Source organism: Macaca thibetana, chromosome 12 (genome assembly GCF_024542745.1).
Source record: "Macaca thibetana thibetana isolate TM-01 chromosome 12, ASM2454274v1, whole genome shotgun sequence".
Lineage (NCBI taxonomy): Eukaryota > Metazoa > Chordata > Mammalia > Primates > Cercopithecidae > Macaca > Macaca thibetana.
The window spans coordinates 56192121-56214417 of NC_065589.1; the positions used below are offsets into that span (position 1 = coordinate 56192121).

The following is a 22297-nucleotide window of genomic DNA, read 5'->3' on the forward strand; positions in this document are numbered from 1 at the left end:
TCAAAGCTCAGATGAATACCTCACTGAATTTTGGCTTCAAATATATTTTTCTTGCTTTCTTGCTTTAGGTAATGTTCCAAAGACAATATTGTTTCTAGGTTGTTTTAAAAGAAAAACAGTAATTTTATTCCACAATATGCTTTAATACTTCTTACTACAGAAACATATGTACTTTTAAAAGTGAATTTACAGGAAGCACAATTTGTTTTCATTAAAAAACAAATCTGGCCTCATTTATTAGAAAGTTATAAAATGGGTATATACCTTTTCTCTCTCCCTACCTATTCAACCCTTACTAATAGTATATAAATCAATGAAATAAAAGGTTTATACTTATGATTTAATTTACTAAAAGTAATCTCTAATAATTATTGATAAGTATCTGTTGAATTAGGTATTTTACACATATTATCTCTAATACTTACAATAACTCTAAAGGATGTAATTCTATCCCAGAGGAAGTTTAATGAGTTTGCCCAAGATCATCCCCCAGAAGGGGAAGAACAGATTTTAAACTACAGTTGCCACCACACTAAAGCCCATGCTCTAGTCACCAAACCATGCAGCCCTAGAATGAGTCCTGCTGGTTACATGAATGGCAGATGCCCGTGTGAGTGCACAGAACCCTGACCATCCCTGAGCCCCATTTCCCTTAACCACCCCTCAGACCACTACCCTCTCACTTCATGCTCTCCAGGGCAGCCGCACAGGCCTTCCTTCAAGACTCAGACTCACCAAGGTCTTTCTTGTCCAACATGAACGTTGAGCTGGTCAGTTTTTGTTTTTTTAGACGGAGTCTTGCTGTGTCGTCCAGGCTGGAGTGCAGTGGCGCGATCTCGGCTCACGGCAAGCTCCGCCTCCCGGGTTCCCGCCTTTGTCCTGCCTCAGCCTCCCGACTAGCTGGGGCTACAGGCGCCCGCCACCACGCCCAGTTAATTTTTTGTATTTTTAGCAGAGACCAGGTTTCACCTTGTTAGCCAGGATGGTCTTTATCTCCTGACCTCGTGATACGCCCGCCTCGGCCTCCCAAAGTGCTGGGATTACAGGCGTGTGCCACCGTGCCCGGCCACCCAGCTTTTTTAAGTGCCAAAAAGCAGTTGATTGCCCTCATTTGTTATGCTATTTGTGAAAATAGAACTTTCATTTGATAATTATTGAAGACTGATTAATTAAATGTACTTGTTTGCAATATAGATTTAGAAACGTGTTTTTATAAGTCAGAGGCCCTTGGGCAGTATTTTGAGGAGAAAAAAAAGGATTCATGTTGGGAAGACAGAATCCAAGGACATTTAAATTAGTACTGTGAAGTGAACAAATAAATGAAAGTGAGAAAAAGGATGTGAGTGGGAGTGAGACGGCATGAGGTTATCATCACGGACCAAAAAGTAACAAAACTCAGTGCTAATAAGAGACAAAAACAAAGGCAGAAATGGAAAGAAACAAAAGTACAGAACAGGGAAAGAAAGTGACTCTAAAAAATGCCCCAGGTTTAAGAATTGTACTTCAGTATATTAATATGATTGACAGTTCTCCAACTCAAAGCATTTTATGGTATTACTCAAGTCAACATATTCCCATTCATATTAACACCATCAGCATTTACCCCAAACTCATACATCTTAAATACTTTCTAATAAAAAAGAATGTTGGAATACCTATTATGTGTCTAGCACTGTGAGAGGCATGAGGATACAGCGGAAGAACAGATACAGTCCATGGAGCTTACTCTCACAAGGAGAAAGACAACTATCCATTAGTCCCATTTAAACATACGTTGGGACATACTAGGGGCACAAAGAAAAAGGTAGAATGAGAGATTATGTTTCATAGCAATGCACTTAATATTACAAAACTCTAGGAAAATTAGCAAAAAAAGGAAGATAATAACAAGTCAAGTAAATATTATTTAAATTATCCTGAGCATTTTAGAAGCAAATACATAAATAACAAAAGATACTTAATTCCTTGGATACTTCCCTTTATATATATATATATATATATTCATAACATATTATGAACCAACATGCTTTTATAGAGCACTTACTGAGCACAAGGCATTCTGGGACATAAAATGAGTGAATACAGTACCAATGCCCTAAAGAAATTCATAAGCTCAAGAGAAAGACAAGATAAACACACCAGAAACAATTAGAAACTAATTTAAAAAGACATATTATCAAATATTGACTCACCAAATAGAGATTATAAGTGATACAGTTAGATAAAGATAATCATGGACCAGAAAAGCCTCATGGAGAAAGCACAGCTAAGTTGGTTTCTGCTGGAGTTTGGAATATAAAAGAGGTAGGGCAGTGTCAATGAGAGAAAAGTGTCAACAGATTAAAAATTTGCTTGAAGTTAGGGCTTAGTGTAAGAAATAACATATAGAGTCAGTTAAGACTTTTGCTTTAAAGTTATGGAAATACAACCAGAATTTGCTGAGGCCAAAAAAAAGAAAAAAAAAAAGAATTTATTAAGTCATGGAATACAAGGAAGGGTTATATAAGCAGGCCAGGGAAAGTTAACTATCCATCCAGATCTTAGGAATGACTGGAACCAGGAACTCCATTTCTGTGTACTGGCTTCATCTCCATTAACAGCCTGGCTGGCTTTCTCCACAGGGTGGGGACTGTGGCAGATGACAATTCCCAGTTTTTACATCTTACCATTTCCATCATCAAATATGGAAGGATGATGGTGTTATAATCAGAATAAAGTTGGGAAGAAGTACCAGACAGCCAATGCTATCTACATTCACCATAAAAGTTACAGCCAAAGAGTAGAGTTGACCAATGGGAAATGACCCCAGGTTGGTGGGAAATAAAGAACAAAATAAATGGAAAGCCTAGAAGAGAGTATGTAGCTAAATTATTACTTTCTTACAACACTTGGACTTACCACAATCTGGTGCACATATATTAGTATAAATAAAGTATGCTATTTGCACAAATAAAACAGGCCAAAGTAAACCTTCTTTTTGCCACAGAACAGTCTATAAGATTCATTTATTCATTCATTACTTGAAATTCTATACTTTTTCATTTTTACATCGCTTATTTAAAAGTTTTTAATAATTGTTTTACCATTACCATTTTTTTAAAAGTATGACTTGCACACTGAAAATTATCTAGATCTTAAGAAAGGTATCCTGAAGCTTTTAGAGATGAAAACTCCCGGTGTATATAAGTAAGCTTCAATTGGTTCTGCAATTGTGTGTGTGTGTGTGTGTGTGTGCATGTGGAAAGACAGTAATAGAGCAAATATGAAATTTTAACAACTGTTGTATCTTGGTGGAGGGCATATGGATTTTCATTACCCAAATTCAATGTTTCAGTATATTTCAAAGTATTCATTATAAACAATTGGAGGCAGATAGAAGCCTCATGGAAACTTCAACTTTATATGACAATAAAATGAAAATTTAGGAAAGACAACAATGTTTCAGCAAGATGCATGCAGCAAGGGTATGGTCTGAGTTACAGGGAAGCAAAAATGAGGAACCCTAACAGATGCAATCATCCAGACAGACGGTGTTGGGGCCTAGACGGGGAAAGTGGCCATAAAAATCAAACAGCAGGGACAAATACTAAAAACACTGTCATTGGACACTTACAAAGAGGGAAAAGACAGAATCAATGAAGATTCCATGCCCTCCAAGTTGGATGAGTAGAGAAATGGTGGAAATAAATAAGGTCTAAAGAGGAAGCAAATCTGTTGGGTTAAGACAGTATCTTTCGTTAAACAGATTTATACGTTGCCTTTTCACAATTCACACTCTGAATGGTGGTGCAAGTGGTATAAACTCCCGCTTAGTCTCTAAAAGCCAAAAAAGACAACACACCACACAAGTACCCTGAGAACACTGGGCTAGAGCCCGAGGGAGAACAGCCATAGTCAGCCCATATGCTTCTCCTCTTAAGCCACCTGTCTCGGCGTCTCAGTTCCCTCAGCCTGGAACAGTTACAGAATTTCAGAGATTTTTAAAAATGCAAAAACTGCATGACAGGTGCTTTATGTGATAAGAACAAACTTCAATTGTATCCACAAAATACATCAATGCATATAGCTTAAAATAAATATATGCCCTTTCTTCTGCTTCGATAATTTCTAGCTAAGTGGCCTCTTGCTATGAGTGCATCTCTAGGCTAACCTGAAAAAAAGAAAATTTCATGAATATTAAAAATTCTTGATATGTATTAGTTTTCATGAACTTTCCAATTTAACAGAAGCCCAGGCAACTGCTATGCGCAATTATATTTTTTAAAGTCTCAATTTAGATATTGCAACCACGATAATTAACAAAATATATTTTAAATCACTCACTGCCGTGGTGGGGTGTGGAAATGAAATTTGAAGTCACTGAAAGGGAAATAAAAGAAGTTGTTTCATGATGCATTGGGGGAAATGGCCAGCAGGCTGGCGCAGGTGGGGAAGAGAGGTTATAGGAGATATCAACACACAACTGGTCTGTGGTGTTGTTTTCATGTTGAGGAGTGACATGTTCAGAAAACAGCACAATCTGGTCAAGATGGTGACACTCCCACTGTTTTTGTGGCAGGGGAAAGTATTTCTATTATATATCAATGTAAAGGCAAAAAGTACCAATTGCTAATTCACAGTAGATCCCAATAAATTGACAGAAATGGGGTTTATGTTTGAATTCTGAATTCAGTTTCCTTATTTAAGAAAGGAAGATGCATTACCAGTCTGGTTTCTTCAAGAAATGTGGGTACTAGGGAAGAAGCTACATTTAGTTTTCTTTTCTAATCCAGAATAAGCCCTAAAAATAGGAAATAAAATGGAAAATTCTAGAGACTACTTGATGAAGTTTGGATGTGTGTCCCCGCCCAAATCTCATGTTGAAATGTAATCCTGTGTTGGAACTGGGGCCTGGTGGGAGGTGACAGGATCATGGGGGCAGATTTCCCACGAATGGTTTACCACCATGCCCTTGGTGCTGTCCTTGCCATAGTCAGTACTGGCAAGATCTGGTCGCTTAAAAGTGGCACCTCCCACTTTCTCTCGGTCATTCTTCCTCTATGTGAAGCGCCTGCTCTCTCTTTGCCTTCTACCATGACAGGATGCTCCCAGAGGCTTCCTCAGAAGCAGATGCTTCTATGTTTCCTGTACAGCCTGTACAACCATAAGCCAATTCCTTAAAAATTACTAAGTCTCAAGTAGTTATAGCCGTGCAAGAACAGCTTAATATACATAGTGTACCTTTTTCCATCCTTTTGCTTTCAGCCTAAGTATATCATGATATTTGAAGTAGCTTCCTTTAGACAACGTATTGTTGGGTTATATTTCTTTTGGTTGGTTAGTTTTTGTCCAGTCTTCCAATCTCTAATTTAAGTGCTATATTTGGATCATTGATACTTAATATAATTGTTAATATGTCAGAGCTTAAGTCTGCACTTTATTATTGTCACAGAAAGATAAAATAGATCTTAGACAAAAATTAAAATAGTTTCCTTTTTCTTCCTTTCTACATAATTTTGAGACTCACTTTAAGTGTGCTTTCTTCTGGGAAACTCAGGCCAAATTACTTTCCCCCAAACCTGTTTCCACAGTAGCCTATACATACTTCAAATATACTCATCACACTATTATTATGTGTGGTCTTCTTATCTATGTCCCAACTGACTATTCTCTGCAAGCAGTGACAATGTATTTTATTTCTATATATTTGGCACCATGCATGGTGCCTGGCAAATAGACATTCAATGAGTTTTGCTTAAAAAGAAAAAAAATAGTGAAATCAGTCTTGTAGGAATCTTGTATATTCTCACCAACCCCATAGATATACTGGCACATGATGTGTTGAATTTGCATAAATGCCAAATTTTGCTTTTCAAAGCAGGTATTGCTCTTCATCCAAAACCTGTATACTTTGACCACTTCAGTCCTAAGGTCCTACAGTCTTTTCCCCACATAAGATCCTTTTCTTATATAATCTGGAGAAGCCAGCTCAAGCATGTGAATGAAAGAACATATTCAATTACCCAAATAATCATCTATATGGAGACCTTAATTTATTCATTCAATACATATTTATACAGGGATATAGCCCCAAGCAAAGCAATTATTGCACCTGGCCTGATCTGGCTTCCAAACTAAAGGAAAAGATAAATATGGAAATACGGAACAGATGCCTAGCCACCAATTAATTACAGACCTTTCACAAGTAGGAGGTGCCTCTGAGAGTGCATAACAGAGGAACCTAGCTCAGACAGGAAAGTCAATGAAAAACTTTAAAAAAAAAAAAAAAAAAAAAAAAAAAGTGGTATTTAAGCTAATATCTGAAGTTTGAATGTAATTATCCAGGTAATTGGGGTGGGGGATGGGCAGTGCCTGTGTTGGATGTGGGTAGTGTTTTTTTTTTTTTTTTTTTTTTTTTTTGAGACGGAGTCTCGCTCTGTCGCCCAGGCTGGAGTGCAGTGGCCTGATCTCAGCTCACTGCAAGCTCTGCCTCCCGGGTTCACGCCATTCTCCTGGCTCAGCCTCCCGAGTAGCTGGGACTACAGGCGCCTGCCACCTCGCCCGGCTAGTTTTTTGTAGTTTTAGTAGAGACGGGGTTTCACTGTGTTCACCAGGATGGTCTCGATCTCCTGACCTCGTGATCCACCCGTCTCGGCCTCCCAAAGTGCTGGGATTACAGGCTTGAGCCACCGCGCCCGGCCGTGGGTAGTGTTAAAAACCAGAGAAACAACCTGTGTTAAGGCACTGAGGCACAAAACCTGTCACTCCCGAGGTACAGAGAACTGGAGCAGTGATGAAGTGGGAAAGAAGCTGGAGTTGAGACTGCAGTAGTGAATCATGCAAAGCCTTACAGGTCACATTACGATTTTTGACTTGGTTCTCAATGTAACTAATGTGTACTTAAAAATAATCATTATAGTAATCAGAATAGGAGGGCAGGGTAGGGAACAATCCCCAAGGCTTTTCTGGGGAGTCTGGATTTCAGAGCATCAAGAATGGACATAAGGAGGCCGGTTGATGTGCTAATATGAGCTAGTGCTAAGAGTAACCTGAGCTAGAACAGAGGCAGTAAACATGGGGAAAAATTAACAGAGGAGGAATATATTTAGAAAGTAGACTCCTAAATGGATTTGCTGATAGATGAAGAGGAGTGTAGAGCTGGTAGCAAGCACAGCACCACTCTCTCTGGCTGCTGGAGCACTTCATTGGTTTTTAGTAACCATAAGGAAGGAAATATTTATTTTGGCTAGCATGGTAGGAAATCAAGAGTCTAGGTTTATTATTAAACTGTGATACCTGTGATATAGCCATATAAAGATATCAAAATAATTGGTAGATATATTCAGGAGTGAGCTCTGGGGAGTCTTAGCATATAGATGATATTTAAAGCAACTGGAGTGGATATGATCACCTGGGGGTGAGGAGGATGAGAAGAGAGTCAGAGAATGTTAAACAGAAAAATAAATTTTGTTTCTACTTTCATGTTTTAGAATGTAAGGATATTTTAATGACATGCATATTATAGTTTCAAATGTGTTATGATTATAATATTAATATATAATTTTCAATATAATATAATTAGAGAGCAAATTATTTGAGTTATAGACTTTCTACTATACTATTGATAAGGAGTATTGATAAAGAAGAAAGGGGAGTAAATTGGGCCAAGGTTGTTAGAGCCATGATGGGCCCATGTACCATCCCTGCATAGCGTCCTGATCTTTAAGCCAGTCCTTATATACAGAAAGCACAATCACCACAACAGGACTGCGATTTGTCAAGGGGTGTCTATATCTTTTTCACCTTCAGTTCTATGCCCTAGATTGTTCTCTAAAGCTGCAGCTTTCCAAGCTCAACACATGCTATTATTTATCTTTGGAACATCAGAATGTGCTGAGATACAAATTTCTCCTTTTGGATTTCAAAGTGAAAGATAAATTCTGTAAGATAGAGCTAGTCCTCAAAGTACAGAAATTCTCTCTGCCATTCACTCTTCATAGTCTCTTGCGTTTCCAATGTAATCAGTTATTAATGATACCATGAGAAGTGTGAATCAAAAAAAGAAAAATATGGGTTTCACTGAGTTTAGAGATGATATTAATTCCAAAAGCCTGGAACAGCATTGGTGATAAAAACAGCAAGTTAAATTACAGATTTAAATCACTGTAGACTGAAATTACCATTTTGACCCCAAAACAGCTTAGAGACCAAAGATTAATACTTATCTCAGGAGAGAGGAAAAGGTTTAGGTTTTTATAAATGCCTTCTTCGGGAATTACTAACAACCAGGGTAAGCCCTCATCTGCTAAAACTGATTGAGGTTTATAATCAGGCCTGGAGGGATTAGATGACTGGAAAATCATCAGAGCCCATATTAAGATTAACTCAATCTCAGTGACTATCTTTCAGTGGAAGAGCCATGAGCCAAATGCAGAGCTTCTGGATTGACTGCCAACAGATTCTGAACGAAGGGTTTTTTCAGGTATAAGGTATCCCACCTGTTTATTATATAACAAAACCTAGATATGAATCAATTCCAAGTCATGCGATTTATCAGAAGATATTTATTACATATTGGCAGCCATTGCACCAACAGAAGGGAGAAACTAAGGCTGAAAGAAGTGACCGAGATACGTGCATTCTAAGCAATCACGAATCTTTTAAGGGTTTAGAGCCTTCTGGTTGGATTGTTTATACGGCTGTCATGCTTGCTAATTTCACCCATCATATCTGCACAATAACAACAACAAAAAAATCTTCACATGTTAAGAAAACACAATGTTTTTTGAGTCTAAATGTTATTTGAGTTTGAATGTTACCTTTGTTCTCTTATTGAGTCCACTTACAAAGGCTTAATTAACCATGGTAGGTTTTCTGACCCCTTTCAGGGGTCAGAGATGCCTTTGAAAATCTCAAAGCACATTGAACACTCGATAATGGCAGATTGTCTAATTAATTTCAGGGTTCCCAGGAACCCCCTACGCCCTTCTATTGGCTCCCTAGAACCTCTGCGTTGCCATGAGGTAGAAGGCAGGACTTGGACACCCCAAACAGAGAACGAGCTAAAACAGGGACAGGGCAGAAGCAGCTTTCCATAAGACATGCTCACCAGTGTGCCATGGCAACAACCCGGAGTTACCACCCCTTTCCACAGCAATGACCCAATAACCCAAAAGCTACTACCCTTCCCTAGAAATCTCTGCATAAACCATCCTTTAACGTATATGTAGTTAAAAGTAAGTATAAATATGACTACAAAACTGCCCAGAGCTGCTACTCTCTGCCTATGGGGTAGCCCTGTGCTGCAGGAGCAGTCACGAAGTTGTAACACCATAGGAGCCATAACACTGATGGTTTAATCAAGCTGCTGTCTTCTACTCTACCACTGACTCACCACTGAATTCTTTCCTGGGTGAGGCCAAGAACCTTTGCAGGCTAAGCCCCACTTTGGGGCTTGCCTGTCCTGCATCAATAAAGTATAAAGGAATGAGAGTCCTTTACATATACATGGGGGGAAAAGGATTCACTACTTGGGAGGCCCTTCCTGCTCCACGGACTGTTGACTTGCCTGACTCCCTCCCTCGTCTCTTGAGCCTCCAAAGTCTTCACTTCCAACATCTTTACATCCTACATTTGCCAAGCTTTATCGGTGCATAGACTTCTCTCCTATTTGAAATAGTATACTACGGTACAGAAGCAATTTTAAAATACACATTCTTTTGACTCCTCTGATTCACAAACTTGAAGCAGTTGGTAGTGAAAGTTTTAGGTTATGAACAAGCTCAACCCTTGTCATACTTGCTATGAAGGAAATTAGCAAATTATCCTTAACAGTTTTATCAGACTTTGTAACTGCCAGTGTTACCACAATTTCTTTTAAGGGTGTCTACCTTAAAAGAATGTCTTTTAAGGGTTTCTAGCTCGTGTCTTACACTTTTCAAACACTGCCAGAGCAAAGAACATAAAAGAAGGTCATTTCTACCTCATTCTAGTTCTAAGAGCATATGATTCCAAGAAAGTTTATTATAAAGCATAGATATGAGTATAATCTGGGAAGGGAATACTTTTGTGTTTTTTTAAAAAAATTATTACATATTTTAATTAATATTAGGCATTGCTTTATTGTAAATAGCATTAGATCAGATTAGCTGTTTCATACAATACTATAAAAATAATGTTTATAGTCAAAATCTGATTAATATAAAGAAAGTGAAATTTTTAGAAGTATTAAGTCATAGCTTTTCTGCTAAACTTCCAGAATTAAACAGCACAAATATATTGAAAAATATACTTCAGGAAGTACTTATTTTATGAAGAGAAGTTATTTGTCTTTAAATACAAATACTTTGAAAGTACCAGTTCATTTAAATATAAATAAGTAGATGGGTTTTTTAACTTCAGGTGTACAAACCAAATTAACCATAATCCCTTGCATGACACACCCTTATCACTGATCCATGAATGGTTCATTTTACTTAAATAGTTAAATAAAGTCTACTATGCCCATTATTTTGGTGATATTTTTCCCCTTACACAAAAGCATGTTCTTCATCTATTTCATTCTTACAGTAAATGGATATTTTTCTGGTAATCTTGTTTCAGTCACCCAGACATTTATAAACAAACCCCACTCATGCAAATGTCAAAGAACATTAGCAGCATGTTTCAAGTTTTAAATAAACTTAATTCATTTAATTATACTGAGCCATAATTTGACATCTTAATTTTTACCCTTTCCCAAAACACAGGAAAGGAGGCAAGGGTGGAATGAGTCACAAACCCCAGGACATCTGCTGTCTCTAACTCCTGGTTATAGTTAATCCATTAAGAAAAACAAATCACCTGTCTATCCATCCTGTTTCTGTTTGTGTCATGTTCCTATTATAAAAAGCAGAGGAATAGGTCAGTGGGAATAAAAGCATGAACACTGGTTTTATTTTATTTCAGAAAGGACAAAGGATATGGAATTTTATAATGTCTTTGGTGCCCAGGGTCCTCACAGCATGAGCTATGAGTTGAAGCTGAACATTTCTACCAGTTGACTGGTCAACTGCTTACGTAAAGACCAGCTAGCATATGGATCCACATATACGAATTGCTGTTGGTTTAGCCAAGTAAATGTTCTACATCTCAGCAGAGCCAACAAGTAAATTAAAAATATGTAATTTGGCTGGGCACAGTGGCTCACGCCTGTAATCCCAGCTACTTGGGAGGCTGAGACACGATAATCGCTTGAACCCAGGAGGCGGAGGTTGCAGTGAGCTGAGACTGTACCACTGCACTCCAGCCTGGGGGACAGAGTGAGATCCTGTGTCTATATATATATAATTTATAAATGATATTTCTTTACTGAACAGGAACAAAACTGAACTAAGTACAAAAAGTGATTATACTGGCAAATGAAATATTAACTTAAATGTTATATTATTCCCTAAATTGTTATGATATAGAAATCTGCTTGAGGAAAAAAAAAAGCATATTAAATAGAAATTGAAATGTCACATATAAATAAAATTAATTTTAAATCTTACTTTCTGTGTAAGATATAGAACCTTAATGTGGAGAACTTTGGCATTATCAGCTCAAGGTTTGAAGAGTAATACATGACTGAGGCATGCTATAATTCTGGTTCACTAAGTCCCTGAGGCATATTTGACACATTAATAATGATGGAAAGTGATTACCATTTCCCTGACACTCGCTGCCCTACAGGAAATGGCACTCTCAATCACTCACTCATTTTAGGCCCAAATAAATTGGCCTTATATTCACAGGCATTATTAACAAGAATGTAAAAATACAGCCTAGTCATTATGACACGAACCATCATAAAAGAAAAAAAAATTAAATGGCACAGAATCTGATATGTCTTGGACATGTGAATTGTGCTGATGCAAAAGGCCAATTAAAGAGGCATCTCCAAACAGAATCTTCAAAGCAAACAGAGCTATTTTCTTACGCTTACACAGTTATATAGCAATTAATATTTTGGTCAACAGACTACATATATGACAGTGGTGGTCCCATAAGAGTATAATACCATTTTTACTTTGCCTTTTCTATGTTTAGATGCACAAGTACTTAAAATTGTGTTACAAGTGCCTACAGTATTCAGTAGAGTCACATGCTGTACAGATTTGTTGCCTAGGAGTGATAGGCTATAACATATAGTCTAGGTGTGTAGTCGGCTATACCATTTAGGTTTGTGTAAGTACACCCTATGATGTTCACAGAATGACAGTCACCTAATGACGCATATTTCAGAAAATGTCCTTGTTGTTCAATAATGCAGGACTGCATTTTACTACCACACATATCTTTCATGGTTTTAGACTCTTCCAGATAAGTATTTCAAAGCAAACTTTACCAACAGCAAATGGAAAATAGTGTATCAATTTCCTAGCTAAGGCAACTTGGACAAAAGGAAATTAAGAAACATTACACTAAGCCAAGTAAATGAATGACAACAATACCAGAGCTAACCTAGTCAGACAGACATTGAAAGAGAATCAAGTTCAATATTTATATACTTGGGGGAAGAGCTTTATTACAGAAAAATAATTGGTACAGTTTCTACTTACTCACATTAAGAACACTATAAAGCTGCTACTAAAACAAACTGGACTCAAATTCAACACAATAACATATGTGTTATCAACACCAAGAAATAACTCCTTTTGGTATTAAAATCCTGGAAAGAAATAATAATTACCCCATCTGGGAATATGGCCTTTGAGGCATGATTACTTGGTTATTTTGAATTCCACTTTTCCTGTTGATTTTTCAAATTCCTTGAAAAGAAAAAAGTAAGTAAATAAGTGCTTTCATGGATGGGAGATTTAAGTGGCTACCAAGGGCAGGAGAAAATGGTGAGATGTAGGACAAAAAGTACAAAGTAGCAGATATGTAAGATGAGTAAGTCTAAAGACCTAAGGTACAGCATGAAGACTATAGTTAGAATACTGTACTGTATACTGGAAATTTGGTGAGAGTAGGTTTTGGTGTTATCACACCAAAAAAGGTAACTATGTGAGAGGATGGATATGTTAATTTGCTTGACTATAGTAATTATTTCACTATGTATAAGCCTATTAAAATATCCTGTTGTTATAATATATATAATTAAAAAATAAAGTTAGCCAGGTACAGTAGCCCACATCTGTAATCCCAGCATTTTGGGAGGCTGAGGTGGGCAGATCACCTGAGGTCAGGAGTTCAAGAACAGCTTGGTCAACATGGCGAAACCCCGTCTCTACTAAAAAAAAAATACAAAAATTAGCCGGGCATGGTGGCAGGCACCTGTAATCCCAGCTACTTAAGAGGTTAAGGCAGGAGAATCACTTGAACCTGGGAGGCGGAGGTTGCAGTGCATCTGAGATTGCACCACTACACTCCAGTCTGGGCAACAGAGCAAGAGTCTGTATTTAAAAAAAAAAAAAAAAAAAAAAGTTAAAAAGAAGTTTAAATTAAGTTATTTTAAGAAAAAGCATACAGTAATACTATACAATACATTTCATTATTTTTAAAGTAATCATCTTAAGAGAGGTAAGTTCCACCTACATAGAATATTGGGGAACAAAAACATTTTTCACTTCAAAAGTATATCAGTTGGCCAAGCAATTCCACTCCTAGGCATTTATCCAACAGATATGAAAACATGTACACACAAAGATTTGTATAAGAATGTAGCAGCTTCATTCAGAATAGCTAAAACTGGAAACAACCCAAATACCCATCAACAGAAAAATCAATCAACTGATCTGTGGTAATTCATACAATGGAATACTATTCAGCAATAAAAAGGAATAAACTACTAAATGTGCTACAAAATGAATAAAATCTATGGAAATTATACTAAGCTAAAGAAGCTGGACACATGCTATTTGATTCCATTTTGTGAAGTTCTATAAAATGCAGAATTAATCTATGATGAAAACAAAACCAACATAGCAGACATCGCCAGGTGAGGGACAGGAATTCTCTAGGAAGGGGCTATGAGGAAACTTTCTAAGGTGATATAAACATCTATATCTCAATAGGGTGATGTTTACATGGGTATATCTATTTGTCAAGAGTGTACAGTAAAATATGTACAATTCATATATGTACATTTTACCTCTAAAAGGACCTATTAAGAAAAAAAAATAAACCCAGTCCATACTACCCAAAGCAGTTTACAGATTCAATGGAATCTCTCTCAAAATACCAATGGCATACTTCACAGAAATAGAAAAAAAAAAAAAAACCTAAAATTTATGTAGAACTACAAAAAGCTCCAAATAGCCAAAGCCATCCTGAGCTTTAAAAAAAAAAAAAAAAAAAAAAAAAAAAAAAAAAACTGGAGAACTCACATTGCCAGACTTGAAATTATACTGCAGAGCCATAGTAACCAAAACAGCATTGTAACTGGCATAAAAACAGACACAGAGACCAATGGAACAGAATAGAGAACCCAAAAATAAATCTATTCATCCACAGTGAACTCATTTTCAACCAAGTTGCCAAGAACATACATTAGTGAAAGGACAGTCTATTCGATAAATAGTGCTGGGAAAACTGGATATCCTTATGCAGAAGAATAAAACTAGACCCCTATCCCTCACCATATACAAAAATCAAATCAAAATGGATTAAAGATTTAAATCTAAGACCCCAAACTACGAAGCTACCACAAAAAAACACTGGGGAAATTTTCCAGGACATTGGTCTGCACCAAGATTTATTGAGTAATACCCTACAAGCACAGGCAACCAAAGCAAAAATAGATAAATGAGATCACATCAAAAGCGTCTGCAGAGCAAAGGAAACAATTAACAAAGTGAAGAGATAACCCACAGAATGGGAGAAAATATCTGCCAACTATCCATCTGACAAAGGATTCATAACCAGAATATATAAGGAACTCAAACAATTCAATATGCAAAAAATCCAATAATCCTATTTAAAATTAGGCAAAAGATGTACATAGACATTTCCCAAAAGAAAACATACAAATGGCAAACAGGTATATGAAAAGGTGCTCAACACCACTGATCATCAGAGAAATGCAAATCAAAACTACAATGATAGCTCATCTCATCCCAGTTAAAATGGCTTTTATCCAAAGACAGGCAATAAGAAATGCCGATGAGGATGTGGAGAAAAAGAAACCCTTGTACACCACTGGTGGGAATGTAAATTAGTACAACCACTATAGAAAATAGTAGGAGGTTCCTCAAAAAATTAAAAATAGAGGTACCATATGATCCAGCAATACCGCTGTTAGGTATATACCCCAAAGAAAGCAAATCAGTATATTGAAGAGATATCTGTACTGCCATGTTTATTGCAGCACTATTCACAATCGCCAAGATTTGAATTAGCAACCTAAGTGTCCATTAACAGATAATGGATAAAGAAAACGTGATACATATACACAATGGAGTACTATTCAACCATTAAAAAGGATCAGATCCTCTCATTTGCAGCAACATGAATGGAACAGGAGAACATTAAGTGAAATAAGCCAGGCACAGACCAACTTTGCATATTCTTACTCATTTGTGGGAACTAAAATGTAAAACCATTAAACTCATGGAGATAGAGATTAGAACGATGGTTATCAGAGGCTGGGAAGGGTATTGGGAGGGGAGAAAAAGTGGGGATGGTTAATGAGTATAAAAATATAGTCAGAATGAATAAGATCTACTACTTGATAGCACAACAGGGTAACTGTAGTAAACAATAACTTATTGTATATTTTAACATAACTGAAAGTGTAATTGGAATGTTTACAACAAAAATGATAAATGTTTGAGGTGATAAACACCTCATTTACCCTGATGTGATAATTATTCATTTTATGCCTGTATCAAAATATCTCATGTAGCCCATAAGTATATACACCTACTATGTTCCCATAAAAATTAAAAATTAAAAACAAATCCCACATAGTGGAAACAGGTAGAAGTATGGGTGAAAAAACAATGGCAGAATTTTGACTACTGTTAAAGTTGGGTGACAGGTATAGGCTTTTATTACACTATCCTGTTTACTTTCTATATATTTAACATCTTGCAAAATAAAAAATTTAAAAATAGATATCACTGAAATATGCAATCAAAAATTATCATACCATGAAAATATGCCTCTCAAGAAGCTTTCTCTGTACCGAAAAGACATTTCTATAATCCCTAGAGATCCCCTGTGTCTCTGCTTCACATGGAGAATTTTAAACGGAGCTCATTATTTTTCCCCAGCTCCTCTCGCCCTCAACCCCAGCATGCCTCCCATCTAATGGGCTATCAGAATGAGTATAATACGGTTGTACCAACTACCACTAGCCCCCAAATTAATTCTTCTCAGCACCCTCAAATATTTATTTCTAACAAATACGGGTACAGATGGAGAAATAAGAGCTGTTGTATACACTGGAGAAAACAATTGATTTGATGGATACCAACCTTAGTCTTTATTTTCACTGCTCTCAGAAGATGGTGTTTTTGTAAGTTAATGAGAAAATGGAAATGTACTTTTATTTGCTGATTTTTAAAAAATTTTTCACATTTAAGTTTTTTGGTTTCATCTTGCTTTCTTGTTTCTCAGAAATATAAAGAGGCATAAATTTTTAGAATAATAAAATCCAGAGAATACTAAGCAAGGGCAATGGTGAATTTCTCTACTATGGACAGATAAGGCTTAGTCATAGTCATTTCATGTGTCATATTCATTTTCTAAATTTTGCCTGAGAAAAGTCCTACAGTTTTTCAAATGGTACGTCCAAAGAATCAGAAGCATCATACAGAGGTAAAGAATGAACTCAAGCTCAATCACAGCTATTTAAAGGTATATAATATGTTAAAATCCTCCTGGGTCATAAGAGGATTAAGTATACTCAGGTAAAGAATTAGGGTTCATGCTTGTAAACCCAACATTTTGGGAGGCCGAGGTGGGAGGATTGCTTGAGCCCAGAGTTCCAGAGTGTGAGACTAGCCTGGGCAAAAAAGCAGGACCCTATCTCTACAAAAAATAAAAAAATTAAAAATTAGCTGGGCGCAGTGGCATGAACCTGTAGTTCAGCTATTCAGGAGGCTGTGCCCAGGAGGTTAAGACTGAGTTGAGCCACGATCACGCCACTGCACTCAACCGTGTCTCAGAAAAAAAAACCCGAAAATTCTTGATAGAACCTAATAAGTAGGCCCAAGTACTGGTATCAATCAGTTTTCTGTAGTCAGCATAAGATAAACACTGATATTAACTAAAATTAAGGATCCAAAATTTATATACTTTACAACTTCTACTTACAAATTTTACTACATAACATTTATTTTTATAAATCCCCTGCTAAACTCCAATGGAGAGTTTCTCCAATGAAGAAGAATACTGAGAAAGTGAATTCATTCATTCATTCATCCATTCAACAAATGGTTGAATGTCTATGGGTACAAACCAGGTGCTCTTCGAGATATTAGAAATATAGCAGTGAACAAAACAAAGTCCACGCTTTCACAGAGCTTATGTTCTATCAAGGGAAAACAGGCTTATTAGAACAGCTGAGAATAATGAGTACCATGGAGGAGAATGAATCCCCGTAAGAGCAAAAAGGATGCGCAGATTACTATTTTAAACACCTGGTCAGGAAAAGGTCTCTCAGTTACTGAGACACTTGAGCAAATCTGAAAAATGTGAAGTTCCAGAATTCCAGGCAGAGAAAATGGCAAGCGCAAAGGCCACACACTTGGGTCCACTTGCAAGCTAAAGAAAATAGAACTAGTGTGGCTACAGTGGAGTGAGTTAGGGTAAGGGCTAAAGGAGACGGGAGAAAAGGAGGATACAAAGGATCTAGACATTGGTAGGAGATGGGAGAAAAGGAGGATACAAAGGATCTAGACATTGGTAGGCCATTTTCACGATCTGGGCATCTAGTATGAGAGAGATGAGAAGCCATTGGAGGACTGTGAGCAGAAATTATCCTATTTAATTTTTTTTTTTTTTTAAGATCCCTAGCTGTGTGAGGAGAACAGACAGTAGGAAAACAAAGGTTGAAATAGGAAGACCAGTTCAATGGAGAGATCACAATGCATTCAAAGGAATATGTTAACTTCATTTGTCTATAAGCTGTGTTGCATTATAAGACTCAATATTCCAGTAACTAAAACAGCAGTCAATTGAATTGCTCCCTTGTTTGCCACTGGCTTGGGTAATTAGAGTTTTTGAGGAAGAAGAATCATCATAAGTTACTTTTCAGGTTCTAGTTTGATCTATTGAATAGTGTGGTTCCTTTATTCAATCTAGTAAGTAAATAAAACAAAAACTGCTACTTTCCCAGACAATCATCTTTTTCAGAATATTCCCTCACAAATATCAGAAAGCAAACATTTTAATTTGCATGCTTGATTCAGGTTTCATATTATTGCAGTTATTCATAACCCTAATCACAACATGTATGTATTACAGTAGTCAAAACTCATTTAACATTCCTGAAAGGTACATTGAAATAAAAATATACTGCAAACCATAAAACCCACCAACACTCTCCCAGACTTCTGCTTCATAGTGAATTTATGAAATATCTCTATTAATGAGGCCAATCAATCTGATATATCCAATTTCCTTAAGTTCAGCGAATGGCATGTCTAACAGTAGCCTCACCCAAACCACGTTATCACTTTCAGTTATTAAAAGCTGGGTAGGAAAACCACCATACACTATACCTTTCAAGACTTTTAGCCACACTTGAGTGTTACTAATTGGTTTCAGAGGGTGTCAGAAACACATGCTTTCCTGCACACTTTGGTGATTTCATCCTATGCTCAGAGCACTCTGATAAATTAAATCATCCTGGCTGTGTCATGAATCGCAGCTGGCATGCCTGTGTACTGCTTTTTGATGATGAGCAAGCAATACAAAACGTGATGCTGATTCCACTCTTTAAAATCTCATTTTCAGCACTCATATAGTGTTACCAGGCAGGATTTTAAAACAAAAACAAACGTCATAATAAAATTCACTTTGGTTTCACAAAATCTAAGCCCTCGTGCCAGAAAATTGGAGGCTTTTTTTCTTTCCAAACAGCAGACAGAATCTACAGCCAGGAAGCGAAGTGGGTTGGGGGATAGGGAGATGCAATATACATGGATAATCCAGCTATTTGCTTACCGATGGAGCTGTAATGGGGGTAGAGGGAGAAACTGCAGAACTGTTACAGCCACCTATACCACAGCCGTATTTCTGCACTTTCATTGAACAGTGTCAAGAATCTGCCTCATTTAAGTTCTACTGACAAGTAAGGAGATTTCCCTCTCCAGGGATAGGCTTTTGCTGTACTAATACCACTCCAGACTTCACCATATGAATCCCCCTCTCCTTTTCCCTTTCCTTCAATTACAAACTCCTATTTTGTTTTGCTTCATCTTATTGTACTAAAAGCATTCTTTGCAATAAGATGAACCCTTAAACCCTTCCTGGGGTAAGGAGAAAGAGAAATAAATAAAAAAATCAAGATTTCTCTCTTCATGGCTAAATTTAAATATAGCAGGCATGGAGAAATGGTGAAAAGGGATGTGTGGGTGTCCATGGCAAGATTTCTCAATCTCTAGGAGAGAAAAGGATAGAGAACAAAATGCTTAAGGGATTTAAGAACCTGTGTGTGTGTGTGTGTGTGTGTGTGTGTGTGTGTGTGTGTGCAGTCATTCCCACGGCGGAGGGTAGAATTCAGGCAGAAGGGAGGGAAAAGAAAATCAATCCAGGCAGTCACCCACCCCCAGCCTTCCCGACCCCTCTCCAACCCACTGCAGTGCTCTGAGCTGCCCAGAAAGCTCATTACCCGAAGAGCAGATTCCCTACACCAGATCAAGGGACCAAAGGCTGTGTAGCCAGTCTGGGGCGAGAGATCGGGAGGGATGGTGACAGGAACGCGGATGGGAATGGCTAGGGAAGGGGCGAAGAAGCCGGCGAGGCCCTAAGAGATCGCCGGCCAAAACTGAAACGCCGGGCTGGGCAGCCAGGACCTACCTGGAACCGTCAAGGTGGACGTCGCCCCAGGCACCTCTGGCCTCTCCTCCTCAGCCTCCTCCAGCTGCTTTTGCTGTTGCTGCTGCTGCTGCTGCTGCTGTTGAATGAGGCTGAGGTCCGAGCGGCTGAGTTCCGCTCGGGCGGCCGCGGGGACCAGCCGCGCCTTCAGCAGCACCGCTGCCAGGCCGAGAAGCAGGGTGCAAGGGACACGCCGGCAGAGCCTAGCCATGGCCGAGAGCCAGAGGGCCGCGGCGGCATATTGCGGGGCTCCGGGCGGCGGCGGGCGCCAGGGCTGCGGGCTCCCGGCAGCGCCCGCTCGCTCGCTCCCCCTCGCGCAGTCTGCCAAGCACTCCCTCACCGGGAGGAGGAAGAGGCCCGGGAGGCGGAGGGGGCGGAGGAGGAGGGAAGGGGAGTTTGCATCCTTGCGCATGTGACGCGCGGGGAGGGGCGAGCCCAGGCCCGCGGCCCTGCGCCCCGCAGCCACCTGGGGCCGGGCTGCTCCGAGAAGACGCGAATGCTGGGGCTGCAGCCCGGGTGGAGGGCCCTAGGGGAAACAGAAAGGGGAGGCCTTCTGGGAGCTGGTAGACGCTCAGTCTCCACTTCCCACTGAGGCACGGGGAAGATTTGCAGAGAGTGGAATAAAATTCCCTCCACCTGAGCCCAAAGTAGCAGAAAAGGTGGTATATTGATTACTCCCATCCAGCACATAACGTGGCACCAACGGATCAAAAGGCCAGGATCTCAACCAAATAGGCTTTGCTGCACCACCGCCATCACTGGTTAGCTTGAAGTTAAACTGCAGCGCGCCAGATTTTGACTAAACTTCTTTTCTCTACCCTAGTGGGAATTTCTTTCCATATCATAAAATATTCTTAATTACATTTTGTCTAATTCTAGCCTACCCTTTTCATTTGTTAAAAAAAAAAAAAAAAACTTACTAAATACTAGTTGCTTACCATGTGCCAGCATTTCCTCAGGTGTTTGGAATAAGTAAAATACAATCCCTGCATTCCAGGAGCTCATCATCTATTAGGGGAGAGGAACACAGAAACAAATTAGAACCCAATGTGGTGCTACAAACAGAAAAGCATTACAAGTCCAGAGGTCTTAGAATTGGAAGAAAATATCTCGTGTATGTAGGGGTTATGAAACACCAGGGGAGGTAGAATATAAAAAAGAGTAAGACTTCCACATGGGAGAAATCAGGAATGTGGAAGTGTGTGTGTGTGAAACCCAGAGGTGTGTAAGCACAGTGGGCTTGGAAAAGTGTGAACAATTATTCTAATGGAAGAATGACAGTGTTTTAGATTGAAGAGCCGAGTGGAGACCAGGTCATTAAAAAATAATAGTAATAACAAGGATTTCTGTAGTACTTACTGCGTGCTTAAGGACTTAACATTTGTTAACCTCTGGAATAAACTTAGATGCTGTATACATAAATTGAAATTTACACTGTAGATGATAATGAAAGAAATTAATGAGGGAAGAAACTTGCTACCAGTTGTGCATTTTAGAAGAATCACTTTGCTCTCAGTATGGCAGATGGATTAAAGGGGGATAAATTGGAAGAGAAGATGCCAGTTTAGAGGTGTTTGCCAAAACCCATGAGGAGATGCCAAAGGTCATTGAAACAGAAAAGGAAAAGAGTAGGAGACACAGTATATAAGACTACAATAAACAGATACGGTTAATTGGGAAGAGGAGGAGATGTGCCTAGTGTGAACACTAAATTGACAAATTGAGATCTTAAGTGGCTGCTTATGACCTTATCAACGTTAACTGGCCTAGAGTAATGAGCCCTGGCTTGTTCAGTTGTGGTCTCTTTGTATTTGGAGTACCTGTGGGACATCTCATAGTGCAATATAAATGTCATCTGCTGTGACATCACCCCATTTACCATGGTCATTCATTGTCCTTTTCCACCCTCATCATTCTTACCTTGTCCCTCCCAGTGTTTTCAATATGCTGGAAAACAACAAACTTCTCAGTACTGGAAAAGTATTTTTTGGTTAAGCAGATGAAAATAGTGTATATATAACTAATGGTTTAGATATTTTGTCCCTTCCAAATTTCATATTGAAATGTGACCTCCAACGGTGGAGGTGGGGCCTAGTGGGAGGTCTTTGGTTCATAGGAGAGAATTCCTCATGAATGGCTTGGTGCGCTCCTCATGGTAATGACTGAGTTCCTGCTCTGAGCTCACAAGAGATCTGGTTGTTTAAAAGTGTGGCAACTCCCTTCTCTCTCTCGCTTGCTCCCTCTCCTATCATGTGACACTCTGGCTCCCTTTCACCATCCACCATGATTGTAAGCTTCCTAAGGTCTC

At 38.5% G+C, this 22297-nt stretch overlaps 1 protein-coding gene across 1 annotated transcript in view; it reads right to left on the minus strand.

Moving 5' to 3' along the window:
• Positions 1–20397, minus strand: part of FAM171B (family with sequence similarity 171 member B) — a 72104-nt gene extending 51707 nt beyond the window's left edge. Inside the window, exon 1 of the mRNA XM_050752497.1 lies at positions 19972–20397. Within this exon, the coding sequence (XP_050608454.1) occupies positions 19972–20200 (229 nt within the window). The 5' untranslated portion in view covers positions 20201–20397. The remainder of the gene's footprint in view (positions 1–19971) is intronic.
• Positions 20398–22297: the final 1900 nt, after the last annotated feature.